Source organism: Panthera uncia, chromosome F1, assembly GCF_023721935.1.
Source record: "Panthera uncia isolate 11264 chromosome F1, Puncia_PCG_1.0, whole genome shotgun sequence".
Lineage (NCBI taxonomy): Eukaryota > Metazoa > Chordata > Mammalia > Carnivora > Felidae > Panthera > Panthera uncia.
In genome coordinates, this window is record NC_064813.1 from 26,330,297 (window position 1) to 26,345,220 (window position 14,924).

The following is a 14,924-nucleotide window of genomic DNA, read 5'->3' on the forward strand; positions in this document are numbered from 1 at the left end:
GTCGGTAGAGTCGTGCAGAACGAGGGCTGCCCCAGATACCGGTATTGGGGCAGATTGTATTTGTCCAAAGGTGGCCACCCCAGTATACATCCTGCCCCATTTGCTTTTCTCTGATTGCAAAGCTGGCATTCTTCTGTCAAGCCGGGATCCTTTCCCTTGAACCTGGGCAGACCTTTGTACCTGCCTCACCCGCCAGAGCGAGGGGGAAATGACACTGCTTGACTCCTGAAGCTCAGGTCCTAAAGGACAACCAGCACAGCTTCTGCCTGTATCTCTCTGACCCAGGACACAAGGCTTGGGGGTCCTGAGCTAACATGGGAAGAGTGCAGCTGTACTGAAGCCGCGAGGGAGACATGTGGACAGACGGCATAGACACCGAGGAGCACATGTTCTTGCCACCCCAGACATGGTGGAGCAGGGACCAGGCGTCTCCTCCGTGTTCGGCACGATTTCCCGACCCACAGAGTCCACGAGCATAATAACTGGTTGTTTTACACCTCTAAGTTTTGGGACGGTTGTTACACAACCACCGTAACTGGAACAGATGCCAATTCAGAGTCTGTCAGCGTGATCTGAGAAGAAAGGAGAAATCAGAAGGCTGCTTGCTGGGTGTTGCAGCTCCAATTATCCTACAACTTGTTGGTGTAGCTGAATGGAAGATTCTGCGAAACTCAAAATCCCTAATGGCTGAGATACTCCTTCCTCCAACTTTACTGATAAACTTGGTGAGATGTGGATGAGAAAACTTTGTGATTTTTATGGACATCTGGATGTATTGCCTTTAGCCCTAGAGGTTGGATGGGAGGGTGGGCCCTTCCGTATGGTGGAACAGACTGGAACCTTGTATGGGAGAGGCTCAGCTAGCAATGACAGGGTTAGTGTTTGCCTGGCTTCAGAAACAAACTAGGTTAGTTCTGACGGTGTCAACTTTTTATTTATAATGAATGGAAGACTCTGGTTTCGAAAGCTTTGATGACTTCATTTTTGCCCCAAAAATACATTCTTCAAAGATACAGACTGTGTTTTCACTTTTGACAGTTATTTACCTCTAGTTCCCTGGGCATTGAGGTGGATTACAGCAAAGGACCCTCATTCTGGTGTTCTTGGAATTTAATCCACTAGGATATGACAAGTCCCATGATTTTGATTGACCATTTGGTGGACAGTGATGGGGAAGAGCTTCATCCCTAGCATTTTCCAACACTGTGACTCTCATTGCCCATGAAATGTGTAAGACAGAACCGACTTTGGAAACATCTGCAACAGATGTGGCAGCAGAAAATCGGCTTGACTGTTGTGGAGACCTTCTCTGGGTCAAGAGCTAAACCTGTAATTCCTAGGAAAATAATTAACGAGTTTTTGGTGAAACGGTGCCAGACATGATTCCCAGTGCTGTTGGTGAGCAGATTGTTATTAACCAGGAAGTTTGCTAAGCCAAAGAGCTCCAAAAATTCAGGGCATACCTGGCCCCTCATGGAAAGTTCTGGGTGTCAGACTTCAGTTGTCCCCATCACACAGTTGAAAGAAAAACCTCAAATAGATAAACCAGACTTTACAGGAAAAAGATTGCAATATTTTGTGATTTTGACCTTTTTGGAGACCATAGACAAAAGTGGATCGCTGCTGCCTGAGAAGTCAGCAGCTGCTGCTGTTTGGTCAGGGTGCCGTGTTCCTCACAGGGTGAAGTGCTCCTCACGGGGTGTGGTACTCCTCCCAGGGTGCCATGTTCATATGGGCTGTGCTGGACTTGTGTGTGTGTGTGTGGGGGGGGAAGTACCTAACTAATCAGTTCTTAGAGAAACAGCTCCTCCCCCCCCCACCCCCCTTGCTGAGAAAGGAGTGTGAAGAAAACTCAGTGGGCTCTCTTCTTTCTCGTTAAAACCCTCACAGATCTGAAGCAGATGACGTTGTTATATACTCCTCTTTTTTTCTCTCTCTCTCCTCTGTTCTGTTAATTGATTTACTGGGGATGCCTAGTGATTTTAAATATTCAGCTCCAGATATTTACAAATGGTTGTTAATTGAGTTGTGTCACTAGAGTCTTGCACATTTATTGGGTGTGTCTTGTGGCTCTTGAAACCGTTCAGAAATCCCAAGTTCTTTGGAAAATTCTGGTTACCATTAATATTTGGCGTAAAAAAGAATTTGTGCCACATGTTGTTTTCTACTCTCCTTTCAGGCCTTCTTTTCCAGGCTGATGCTAAGCTGAAATGAAGTTGGGAGATGTTTTAAACTTTGAGTGACCCCTCTAGCTGCTGTTAAAATGGGATTCCTTGACACGGCAGGTTCTGGCTTTTCGAGATTTGAACCATTGCCGATAGTTCCCATTTTTGTAATTCTTTGAAACGTGTGTCTTAGAAATGCAGTCTAATGCCTACTTTGCCTTTCTTTTGTCTGTGCCACTAACTGATAGCTAAAGATGAAACTTATTGAAAAACAAGAGATTGAGAGTGGAATAAGCCAGGTGACCAGTTGGGCCTGTGGGGTGTTGGATGTTATCCTGGAATTGCTTTGTGGCATTTTTCTGTTTCCTGCCATTTCTTTGATTACTTCTTCAGAACATGCTTAAGAGCTCCCTGATTTCACTCTGTGCTGCTAGGATTGAATCCATGCATGTGCCCCGCCTCCCCCTCAAGTCTATCAGTGTCTTAAGAGTTATTGTTATGAAAGTGTGGTCCTTGAATCTCAAGGGGTTCTTGCCCCTCTCACAGAAGAGTCCCTTGGCTTAAAATGCTTTTCGTAATAAAACTCAGGTGTTGTTTGTTTTTTCCATTGTACTCACATTTACACCAATGGTGCAGAAACCTGTGGCAGATAAAACTGTTGATCCCGTCACGTAAACCCAGGCCGTGGCACTACACCGGACTGGTACTCGTTGTGTTCCTCCCTCACAGTGGGGGGGTGGAGGGGGAGGTCATGTACCCTTAAGAATGCCCTTCCTGAAACAGTAAAAATTGTTAGTTGTATCAAATCTATCCTTGAAGACCTTTCTTTCTTTCTTTCTTTCTTTCTTTCTTTCTTTCTTTCTTTTTGACGTTTGTTTTTGAGAGAGAGAGATGGAGCATGAGTGGGAGAGGGGCAGAGAGAGAGGGAGACACAGAATCCAAAGCAGGTTCCGGGCTCCGAGCTGTCTGCACAGAGCCCATCGTGGGGCTCGAACTCACGGACGGTGAGATCATGACCTGAGCTGAAGTCGGACGCTTAACTGACTGAGCCACCCAGGTGCCCCAAGACCCTTCTTTTTTAAAAGTTATGATTTACCTACAGTAAAACTGACCCTAATTTTTAGTGTACAGTTCTTCAAGATTTGACAAACTGATACAGTTGTGTGTAACCACCGTCTCACAAATAACGTATGGGACCGATACATCTCCCCTAAAAAGTTTCTCTGCAAGTTTACTCCTTGGTGAGTCACAGATAGAAACTACAGCAGGTGAGGGGCGCTTGGGTGGCTCAGTGGGTTAAGCATGCAACTTCGGCTCAGGTCATGATCTCACAGTTTGTGGGTGGGGGCTCTGTGCTGACAGCTCAGAGCCTGGAGCCTGCTTTGGATTCTGTCTCCCTCTCTCTGCCCCTCCCCCACTCGCACTCTGTCTGTCTCTCTCTCTCTCTCTCTCAAAAATGAATAAACATTAAAAAATTAAAAAAAAAACAGCAGGTGAGTTGTTGCACAAAGGAAGTATTTGCATCAAAGAAGGAGTTCACAGGGAATAACTTCTAAAACTGACTCCCCAAACAAGTATGGATGCGTTCCTCTTACTTAGGGTTAGGATGAATATTTAAAAAGGGGAGCCTTGTCATCAAATGTGGAGGTGGGTGTAAGGTGCCTGCACCATAAGAAAACCTGCCTGTGTGAGCTTCGTATGTTATGTAAATGAGGCTTGCGCTCCTCCTCGTTGGGGGGATGGGGGAGGTTTTAGCGTTATAATGAGGGAAAGGGAGTTGTAGGTCATTCTGGAGGTCACTCCACTCTCCATCTTCCCCAGGCTTGAGTCAGGGGGGGTCACACTCAAACTGGTCTGGGCGCTCTGGGCTGGCCGGAGGTTTTGTCAGGGCAGGTGCTACTGCCTGAGTTGCTGTCGCTTGGGTGTTTTCAATTTTTGGCAGTGACGACTAAAGCTGCTCTAAGAATTTGCAGGTGGTTGTGTGAACGTAAGTTTTCATGTCACCTAGAAGTGAGATTGTTGGGTTATATGGTAAACGTATGTTTAATTTTAAGACACAGCCACACTATTTTACAAAGTTGCTGTGCCATTTTGCATTCCCTTGAGAAATGCAGGAGAATCCCGGCTACTCCGCTGCCCGGTCAGCATTTGGGCATCCTCGGTTTGTTTTAGGCCATGTGTAGTGGTATCTCACTGTGCATTTAATTTGCATGTCTCTAATGACTAATGGTATTGGACGTTTTATGTTCTTAAGCTGTCATCTGTATGTCATCTTTGGGGAAAGCACTATTCACATCTTTTGCCCGTTTCCCTTTTGCTGTTTTTTCTTTTAAGTTTTTACTTATTTGAGAGAGAGAGAGAGAGAGAGAGAGAGAGAGAATCCCAAGCAGGCTCCACACTGTCAGCACAGAGCCCGATTCAGGGCTCGCGCTCACCTGCTGCGAGATCATGACCTGAACTGAAGTCAGATGTTTGACTGAGCACCCCCCCCCCCCCGCCAGTTGCCCCTGCCCATTCCCCGCCCCCCATTTCTTTCTGGGTTTTGTTGTTGTTTGTTTGTTTGTTTGTGTTTTTGAGAGAATGAGCTCCATTGGGGGAGAGGGGCAGAGGGAGAAAAAGAGAGAATCTTAAAGAAGGCTCCACGTTCAGTGTGGAACCTGGCTTGGGGCTTGGGATCATGACCTGACCCTGAAATCAAGAGTTGGATGCTCAGCTGACTGAGCCACCCAGGTGCCTCTTTCCCTCCATTTCTTTAAAATGTCTTTTAAGTTTATTTATTTTGAGAGAGCATGTGCAGGAGGAGCAGAGAGAGAGGAAAAGAGAATCCCAAACAGAGCTCTCGACACATGGGGCTCGATCTCCCAAACCCCCAAACCGTGAGATCATGACCTGAGCCAAAAGATGGACAGTTAACCAACTGAGCCACTCAGGCACCATACTCCCAGTTCTTAGTTGGGTTTGTTTTCTTATTAAGTTTTGAGAGTTTTTTAAAAATTATATTCTAGATAAAAGACATTGATCAGATATATAATTCATGAACGTTTTCTCCCAGTCTTAGTACACATTTTTAAAAAATTTAATGTTTATTTTTTGAGAGAGAGACAGAGACAGAACATGAGCAGGGGAGGGGCAGAGAGAGGGAGACACAAAATCTGAAGCAGGCTCCAGGCTCTGAGCTGTCAGCACAGAACCCGATGTGGGTCTCGAACCCACGAACCGTGAGATTATGACCTGAGCTGAAGTTGCTTAACTGACTGAGCCACCCAGGCATCCCCTTACTACACATTTTGACATTCTGTGTGGCAAAATGAGAGTGTGCCAAAGCACTTTTGCTATATTGTGAATGAAATAAGATGGCTATCTCCAGGAAAAATAATTTGTGATTGAGTTGCAAGCTGAAATAGCTCGTTTTTTCCCTTCACAGAAACCATTTTTACTTGAAAGAATGCCTGGCAAACTTGTTATTGGAACTTGCATATGTTCTCAAATTTCAAAATTAAAAAATACTTGAGATATTTTCTCAGAAATGAATGAAGTGAACCTGTCACTTAACAGAAAACAATTGACAGTATTTTCAATGATCATAAAATTAGAGCCTTTGTTTAAAAACAGAATTTTGGAAAACTTCTCTCAAGTACTATCACCTTACATATTCCCAGTAATTAAGTTTTTCTGATGATGTTGGTGGTGATATTATATGGATAGTGTATAATGGAAAGACTCAGCATTTTCAAGACCTGTGATACTCAGTAAACTAGTATTTTCCAGATGACCAGTACATGTGATAAAATTAGACATGGGTGGGGGCGCCTGGGTGGCTCAGTCGGTTAAGCGTCCGACTTCAGCTCAGGTCACAATCTCACGGTCCGTGAGTTCGAGCCCCACGTCAAGCTCTGGGCTGATGGCTCAGAGCCTGGAGCCTGCTTCCGGTTCTGTGTCTCCCTCTCTCTCTGCCCCTCCCCCGTTCATGCTCTGTTTCTGTCTCAAAAATAAATAAACGTTAAAAAAAATTAAAAAAAAAATTAGACATGGGTGGGTGAAAGATCCATTCAAAATACAAGGTAGGGCAATGGATTGTAATACATGAGAGTTCAAAAAGTCTTTGATACAGTTTCAGGTTCCACATTGCAACTAACCTTTAAGAAGCTGCCGTTTTGTTGAGTTTTGGTATAGTGGCAAAAAGGAATATCCACAATTATCTAAAAAGACTGTTAAAATACTCCTCCCTTTTCCATCTGTCTATCTGCATGAGGCTGGGCTTTCCTCATATACTTCAACAAAACATGTTGACAGACTGAATGTAGAAGCAGATAGGAGAATCTAGCTGTCTTCTGTTAAACCAGATATTAAAGAGATTTGCAAACATATGAAAGAGTGTGGATTTTTAAGATGTTATTTTTTGTAAAAACATTATGTTAACATGTAGTAAGTTCATTGTCATGTTTGATTACTTGATACTTTTTTAAACATGTTTGGATTTCTAATATGGTAAGTGGCAGTAGATAAATAACCCACATCAATTTAAGTTTTGGGGGTCTTCAATAATTTTGAAGAATGCAAAGAAACCCTGAGATCAGAAAAGTATATGAATGTTTAGTTAAGATAATTTAATTCAAGCATCATGGTTGTGTTCTGGTGATGGAGAATGAGGGATGCCCTGGCCTGAGGCTTCTGTGGCTTAAGGCTTCTAGTTCTCAAAAAGGAATTTATGTTTACTTTACAGAAGTGGTAATTTTATATTCTTTAAAATGAGATGTCATTATAGATACCTCTTTAAACTCTTTTATTATCATAGATGATACTCAACACTTACAAATAAACCAATTACCTCGGATTATGGGAAGGTGTGTACCTCCTTCTCTACCAGATCAGCCAGAAACCTTACTAAAAATTTAAAAGTGGATTTATATGTCAGTTAGTCCTTCCCCATTTTATGTTAGAGTTTCTCATTAGCACTGCAAGTATAAGGCTGATAGGGGAGGAACAATGAGAGAACTCTGCTAACTCATAAACTGGGTGCTGAACTTACCTGAGGAGATTCACTGTTGGCCATATAGCTCATTGGTGTATTCAGCCTGGCCCAATAGCTGTATTCTGTATTTAACACTCAGCGTTCTAGCTCTCATGAGTGGTCTCAAACCAAAATATTATTGCTATGCACCTTTCTTCATTTTGTAAGTGCTTTGTCTTCTGGTACTTGAAATGTCAGAGGGAATAGGATGCATGCAGTTTCTGTCTTAAAGCTACAGGTAGCAAACACCCTGAGTGTGCACCCAGAAGAATTGGTTAAGAAGTCATAGAAGGATCAAAACAGGTCTCATAGTTTGGGTGCATGAAGATTATAATCTTTGTACGCAATAGACCATATGATAGTAAAATGATTCCTTTTTGGCTTTTATAAGCAATAGTATTCAATTACAACATTTAAATTGTAGATATTGGGGGCACCTGGATGGCTCAGTTGGTTAAGTGTCCGACTCTTGATTTTGGCTCAGGTCATGATCTCCCATTTCATGAGTTCGAGCCCCACATTGGACTCTGTGCTGACAGTGCAGAGCCTGCTTAGGATTCTCTCTCTCTGCCCCTCTCCCTCCCTTCCTCCCGCTCTCTCTTTCTTTCTCTCTCTCAATAAATAAACATAAAAAAATAAATTATGGGTGTTGGCCCATTGGTAGGGGGCAAAGTTTTGCCTTTTTTTTTTTAATGTTTATTTATTTTTGAGGGAGGGTGGACAGAGGATCCGAAATGGGCTCCATGTTGACAACAGAGACCCTGATGTGGAGCTCGAACTCCCCAACCACAAGATGATGACCAGAGCCGGAGTCAGACACTCAACTGACTGAGCCATCTGGGCACCCTAATTTTTTGTTTGTTTTTTTCTTTTCTAGGTCTATCTGTACCTCCCAAAAGTTATATAGTGTCATTTTTACCACACCAATATAGAATGCTGCCTCAAAAGTGGTTGGTCTTTTTTAAAATGTGTATCACATTTATTTATTTATTTATTTATCTATTTATTTTCCCAAGTTTTTATGTAAATTTCAGTTAACATACAATATAATATTAGTTTCAGGTATAGAATTTAGTAATTCAACACTTGCATACCACACCTGGTGCTCATCACAACAAGTGGCCTCCTTAATTCCAACATCACCTACTCAACCCACCTCCTCCAACTGCACCCCATCATCTCCCCTCTGGTAACAACCATCAATTTGTTCTCTACACTTAAGAGTCTGTTTCTTGGTTTTCCTCTCTTTCTCCCGCCATGTTCATTTGTTTTGTTTCTTAAATTCCACATAAGAGTGAAATCATATGGTATTTGTCTCTCTGACTGACTTCACATAGCATAATACTTTTTAGCTCCATCCACATCAAATGTCAAGATTTCATTCTTTTTTACTCCACCATATCCTCTTCTTTTTTTTTTTAATCTTTATTTTTGAGAGAGAGAGAGAGAGAGAGAGAGAAAGAGAGAGAGAGAGAGGGACAGAGTGGAAGCTGGGGAGGAACAGAGAGAGAGAGAGAGACATGAATCTGAAGCAGGCTCCAGGGCCTGAGCCGACAGCACAGAGCCCGACATGGGGCTCGAACTCATGAACCACGAGTTCACAACCTGAGCCAAAGTCAGACGCTTAACCGACTGAGCCACCCCAGTGCCCCTATTCCACCACATCTTTGTTACCCATTCATCAGTTGATTGACATTTGGGCTCTTTCCATAATTTGGCTGTTGTTGATAATGCTGCTATAAACATTGGGGTGCAGGTATTGCTTCAAGTTAGTATTCTTATATCCTTTGGGTAAATAACTAGTGTCATTGCTGATGGTAGGGTAGTTCTATTTTTAACTTTTTCAGGAACTTCCATATTGTTTTCCACCAACAGTATAAGAGGGCTCCCCTTTCTCTGCATCATCACTTACACCTGTTTTTTTCTGTGTTGTTAATTTTAGCCATTATGATTGGTGTGAGGTGATATCTCATTGTAGTTTTGATTTGTATTTCCATGATGTTGAGCATCTTTTCATGTGTCTGTTAGCCATCTGTATGTTTTCTTTGGAAAAATTTCTATTCATGTCTTCTGCTGTCAGCACAGAGCCTGATGTGAGGCTGGATCTCACATACCTTGAGATCATGACCTGAGCTGAAATCAAGAGTTGGACACTTAACCACCTGAGCCACCCAGGCACCTCTCTTCTGCCGATTTCTTAACTGGATTATTTGTTTTTTGAATTTTTTTTTTTTTCAACGTTTTTTATTTATTTTTGGGACAGAGAGAGACAGAGCATGAACGGGGGAGGGGCAGAGAGAGAGGGAGACACAGAATCTGAAACAGGCTCCAGGCTCCGAGCCATCAGCCCAGAGCCTGACGCGGGGCTCGAACTCACGGACCGCGAGATCGTGACCTGGCTGAAGCCGGACGCTTAACCGACTGCGCCACCCAGGCGCCCCTGGATTATTTGTTTTTTGGATGTTGAATTTGATAAGTTCTTTATAGATTTTGGGTACTAACCCTTTATCAGATACGTCATTTGCAAATGTCTTCTCCTATTTTGAAGGTTGCTTTTTAGTTTTGTTGTTTCCTTCACTGTGTGGAAGCTTTTTATCTTGATGAGGTCCCAATAGTTCGTATTTGCTTTTCTTTCCCTTGCCTCTGGAACAAGTAAGAAGTTGCTCCGGCGGCCAAGGTCAAAGACGTTGCTGCTTCTGTTCTCCTCTAGGATTTTGAGGGTTTCCTGTCTCACATTTAGGTCTTTCATACATTTTGAATTTATTTTTGTGTATGGTGTAAGAAAGTGGTCCAGTTTCATTCTTTTGCATGTTGCTGTCTGGTTTTCCCAGCACCATTTATTGAAGAGACTGTCTTTTTTCCATCGGATATTCTTTCCTGCTTTGTCAAAGATTAGTTGACCATATAGTTGAGTGCATTTCTGGGTTTTCTGTTCTATTCCACTGATCTGTGTGTCTGTTTTTATGCCAGTACCATACTGTCTTGATGACTACAGCTTTGTAATACAGCTTGAAGTCCGGAATTGCGAGGCTTCCAGCTTTGCTTTTTCTTTTTTAAGATTACTTTGGCTATGCAGGATCTTTTGCGGTCCCATTCAAATTTTAGGATTGTTCTAGCTCTGTGAAAAAGGCTGTTGATATTTTGATAGGGGTTGCATTAAATGTGTAGATTCGGTGGTATAGACATTTTAACAGTATTTGTTCTTCTAACCCATGAGCATGGAAGGTGGGGGGAAGTTTTTAAAACCTTGTGACTCTATCTAAGTTGAAAGCATGCTAGATCATAACACTTAATGACCTGGTTTCCCTCTCTAAACAAGAAACACACTCACCTGCTATATGTATATTGTATACATGTATATATTTAAAGGTAATAATATTAGGAAGTCCAGTGAGATTTTGGATTTAAAAATGTCTCAGATTAAAAGACAATCTCCTAAATGGGAGAAGATATTTGCAGATGATATCTCTGATACAGGGTTAGTATCCAAAATATATAAAGAACTGATATAGCTCAACACTCAAAAAACAAATAATCCAACTTAAAAAATGGGCAGAAGACATGAGCAGGCATTTCTCCAAAGCAGACATAGGGATGGCCAACAAATACATGAAAAGATGCTCAACATCACTCATCGTCAGGGAAATGCAAATCAAGACTACAATGAGATATCACCTCACACCTATCAGAATGGCTAAATTAAAATACTTACCTTCAGATTAAAATACTTACCTTCAGGGGTGCCTGGGTGGCTCAGTCGGGTAAGCGTCCGACTTCCACTGAGGTCATGATCTCATGGTTCGTGGGTTCAAGCCCCGCATTGGGCTCTGTGCTGACAGCTCAGAGCCTGGAGCCTGCTTCAGATTTTGTGTCTCCCTCTCTCTCTGCTCCTCCCCCACTTGCTCTTTCTCTCTCTCTCTCTCTCTCTCTCTCTCTCTCAAAAATAAAGATTAAAAAAAATTTTTTTAAATACTTACCTTCAAAAAGACTAGCTGTGTGAGTAACCCTTCCTCCACCCTTTTTACCCTCATTCTTCCTCCATGTAGGAAAAGGGAAGCTGTGTTAGGACTTGTTCATATGAATATAAAATATCACACCAAATGGCAGCACGTGTGAATGTTAATGGCACTTTAGCTAATTTGTAGGATTGCTTCTTACAGGATTTTTAAGTATAGTCCATTGAGAGAAAAATTACATTTTGTCCTTCTCTAATCAACTTGATATAACTACTTAAATAATGGCTGTTTGATCCCCAAATCAGCTGAGAACATAATACTGGGACTGGTATCTTTAAAGGTTCGAACTTTGATATTTGTTCATATGAGGAGCCTTCTGTAAAGGCTAAAAATACTTTTAGGAGTGGTAGGTGCTGAAGATGGTACATGATCACAGGCGTCAACTTAAAGTCAAACAGTAGTAACTTGTTCATGGAATGTGCTGTCTCTGATTTCTGCCCTTTCCCTTCACCTTGATTACAGAGAGGTACAGAAAGCAGTCAACACTGCCCAGGGCTTGTTTCAGAGATGGACAGAGCTCCTCCAGGACCCCTCCACAGCAACAAGGGAAGAAATCGACTGGACCACCAATGAGCTGAGAAACAACCTCCGGAGCATAGAGTGGGATCTGGAGGACCTCGACGAGACCATCAATATCCTTCTCTATGGTGCCTGTGCCTCTGGGATGGACAGAAAAATGAACACATTTTTGTCCAGATGTCTCAAGTACATAGATTAGATATTTCCTTTTCTAGTCGATTGATGTTGCTCTTCTTTGTACCATGATACACTCAAAATAGTTGCCTAGTGAGCTAAGGTTTAGGGGCCACGTTCTTCTACAGTGCGTGATAAGTCAGGCAGTGTGGAGACAGTGTAGTGCAGTGGTTATAAGCTCAGACCCTGGAGTCAGATTGTGTGTTCAAGCCCTAACTATACCAGTTACTATCTGTTTGACTTGGAGCATTGTTCTCTGCTTCAGTTTCCTCTTCAGTAGAAAGTTAGGATAATAGTAGTACCTAGCTCGTAGGATTGTTGGAAGTGTAGCAGGTAGAGTATGGTGCCTGACGCACAGTGAGCTTCTGTGTTAGCGGTCATTATTACATAGAGGTGTATACAGGGCCAGTGTTATACGTTGTTGATTAGAAATCAAAAGAAGATCCTTTTGTGGATTGTCTTCTTCCAATTCAGGAGGTGATGCTAGAATGCCAGTGTCCATCGGAGAAGCATTCTAAACCATCCAGTTGCATTTGGTAAAAGCAGATCTGTTACATTTAAGTCGTGCTGTTGATGTTAAAGAAGTGCACTGACCTGACTGACGAACCAGAGAACTGTAAAAGCTGAACTATGTGGCCTTTTCTCAGGTGGAAATATTCCAGCCAATCAAAAACGTTGACGGTATGCCAGCTGCACGTTCTCAGTTCTCTTTTGTTCTTTCAGTAAGTGTGACCTAGGAAACCGGCTTTCGTCAGAATCACTCCATAGCATGGGTTCATGTGCAGTTGATGTGTGGACTGCATAATTTATATATATTTCTGTTAATCATAATGACCCTGGGTGCCTTTTAAATTACTGTTTTTTAAGTTTATTTATTGATTTTTGAGAGAGCGAGTGTGTGCACAAGCAAGGGAGGGGGGCACAAGCAAGGGAGAGAGAGGACGAGAAAATCCCAAGCAGGCTCTGCACTGTCAGTGCAGAGCCCCATGTGGGGCTCAAACCCACGAACCATGAGATCATGACCTGAGCTGAGGTCAAGAGTCGGTTGCTTAACCGACTGAGCCACCCAGGCATCCTCTTTTTAAATTATTTTTAAAAAACAAGCATGTTCTTTAAAATTAGTGGAACAAAATATGTGAGAGGATGGGATCAAAAGCACAGATACAGGAAGATCCGTCTTCCCTTGAGATGGAAGAAGACAATATTGGGGAGACAGAAATTACGAGAGAAAGAGGAGATACTGTGGGTTCGGTTCCAGATCACCACAATCAAGTGAGTATCGCAATAAAGCAAGTCAAGTGAAGTTTTGGGGTTTCGCTGTGCATAGAAGTGATGTCTACACTAGACTGTACTCTGTTAAGTGTGCAATAGGATGTTGTCTAAAAACAGTGTATATACTTTAATTTAAAAATACTTTATTGCTGGGGTGCCTGGCTGACTCAGTTGGTAAAGCACGTGTCTCTTGATCTCGGGATTGTAAATTTGAGCCCCATGTTGGGTGTAGAGATTACTTAAAAATAAAATCTTTAACATAAAAATATTGCTGAAAAATCCTCGTCATCATCTGAGCTTTCAGTGAGTTACAACCACAGATCACCATAACCAATATAACAGTGAAAAAGCTTGAAATATTGCTAGAATTACCAAAAGGTGACACAGAGACACAAAGGGAACAAATGCTGTTGGAAAAATGGTACCAATAGACTTGCTTGACACTGGGTTGCCACAAACCTTCAATTGGTAAAAAACACAGTGTCTGCTAAGTGCAGTAAAACAAAGCACAATAAAATGAAGTATGTGGTTTTCATCACTCATTCAGCAAGTAATCCCTGAGTGTGCCATGTATTTTGTTAGTTACTGGGATGGGACTGATGAGCAGAACAGTGTACTGGCCCTCATGGAATTTATGGTGGGGAGTAGTGAGGAGCTCTGGGGACAGGGGAACAGACATTAATCAGAATAACACAAATGTCTATTTGCAAACTGTAAGAGAAAAGTACAGAGAGCCATGTGAGTGTCTGACATGGGGCAGCAGGACCAGGCTGGGGGTGAGGAGATCAGGGGAAGCTTCACTGAAGAAGCCTGGATCTCTAGATTCGTAAGCAGGGTTAGCTTCTTGCCATAAGAGGAATGGTTTGGAATAGCAGATGAAACAGGTTTTCAGAGCTGTCATGGGAAAGGTGATCTGGAGTCAGAAAAGAATAGATACAAAGTGCTGGCAGGTCTCTGGAAGAGCCCAGCTCAGCTGTGGTCAGACAGCCATGGATTTATAGTGAACCCAGTCAGCAGTCTTAACCTGGAGGGTCTTCTCCACTTTGAGGCACGGAGATCCTCATAGCTGTGGGAAGAGAGTTTGAGAATGATGTGCGTCAAGGTGCCTGTGTGTTCAGAGACATCGAGCCAGATTTTATTGCTTGCCTGTGAGAGATTCTGTGGTTTAACGTGATGTCGTTTGGTAGACTTTTGATGATGAAATTGCTTTACCTTGACTCTTTGACCCACGTATAGTTGAAGCAAACCCTAGAAAATTCAACCTTGATGCGACTGAATTGAGTATAAGAAAAACCTTCATCACAAGCACTCGGCAAGTTGTCAGGGTAAGGAATATGAGCTTACTGTGTTATTTGTGCAAGAAATAGCCAAACTGCTTTTCTTAATTGTAAACTAATAGGTCGACTCTGAAACCACTTTTTAGTATGAATTAAATGCCGCTTTCCATCATAATTTCTCTGATTCAAGGAAAGAAATTTGTTTCTAGTATTGTCAGGCTTATTTCTTGGAGCAAAATGGAGAGAGTAGATGCCTGGCCCTGGGGAAGTTACTTTAAGGGTGTCCTACTTGTCCATAGCTCTCATTCCTCCAAACCAGTTCTCTTGTTTCCTCTTTATTTCTTGCTCTACTGCGTTTTTGGACAAAAGGAAGAATTACCATTGTAGAAACCATTTGGTTCCTTGATGGATTGGTAATCACTTTGCATTGTGCAGAGTGACTCTTACCAGGTTTGGATAGCAGCCTCTTCCACCATCTGAATTGCTTCTG

General features: G+C 42.4%; 1 protein-coding gene across 1 annotated transcript in view; it reads left to right on the forward strand.

Moving 5' to 3' along the window:
- STX6 (syntaxin 6) overlaps positions 1-14,924 on the forward strand; it is a 51,722-nt gene that overhangs the window by 9,403 nt on the left and 27,395 nt on the right. The window contains exons 2-3 of the mRNA XM_049634143.1: positions 11,655-11,824; positions 14,388-14,482. Coding sequence (XP_049490100.1) covers positions 11,655-11,824; positions 14,388-14,482 — 265 coding nt within the window. The remainder of the gene's footprint in view (positions 1-11,654; positions 11,825-14,387; positions 14,483-14,924) is intronic.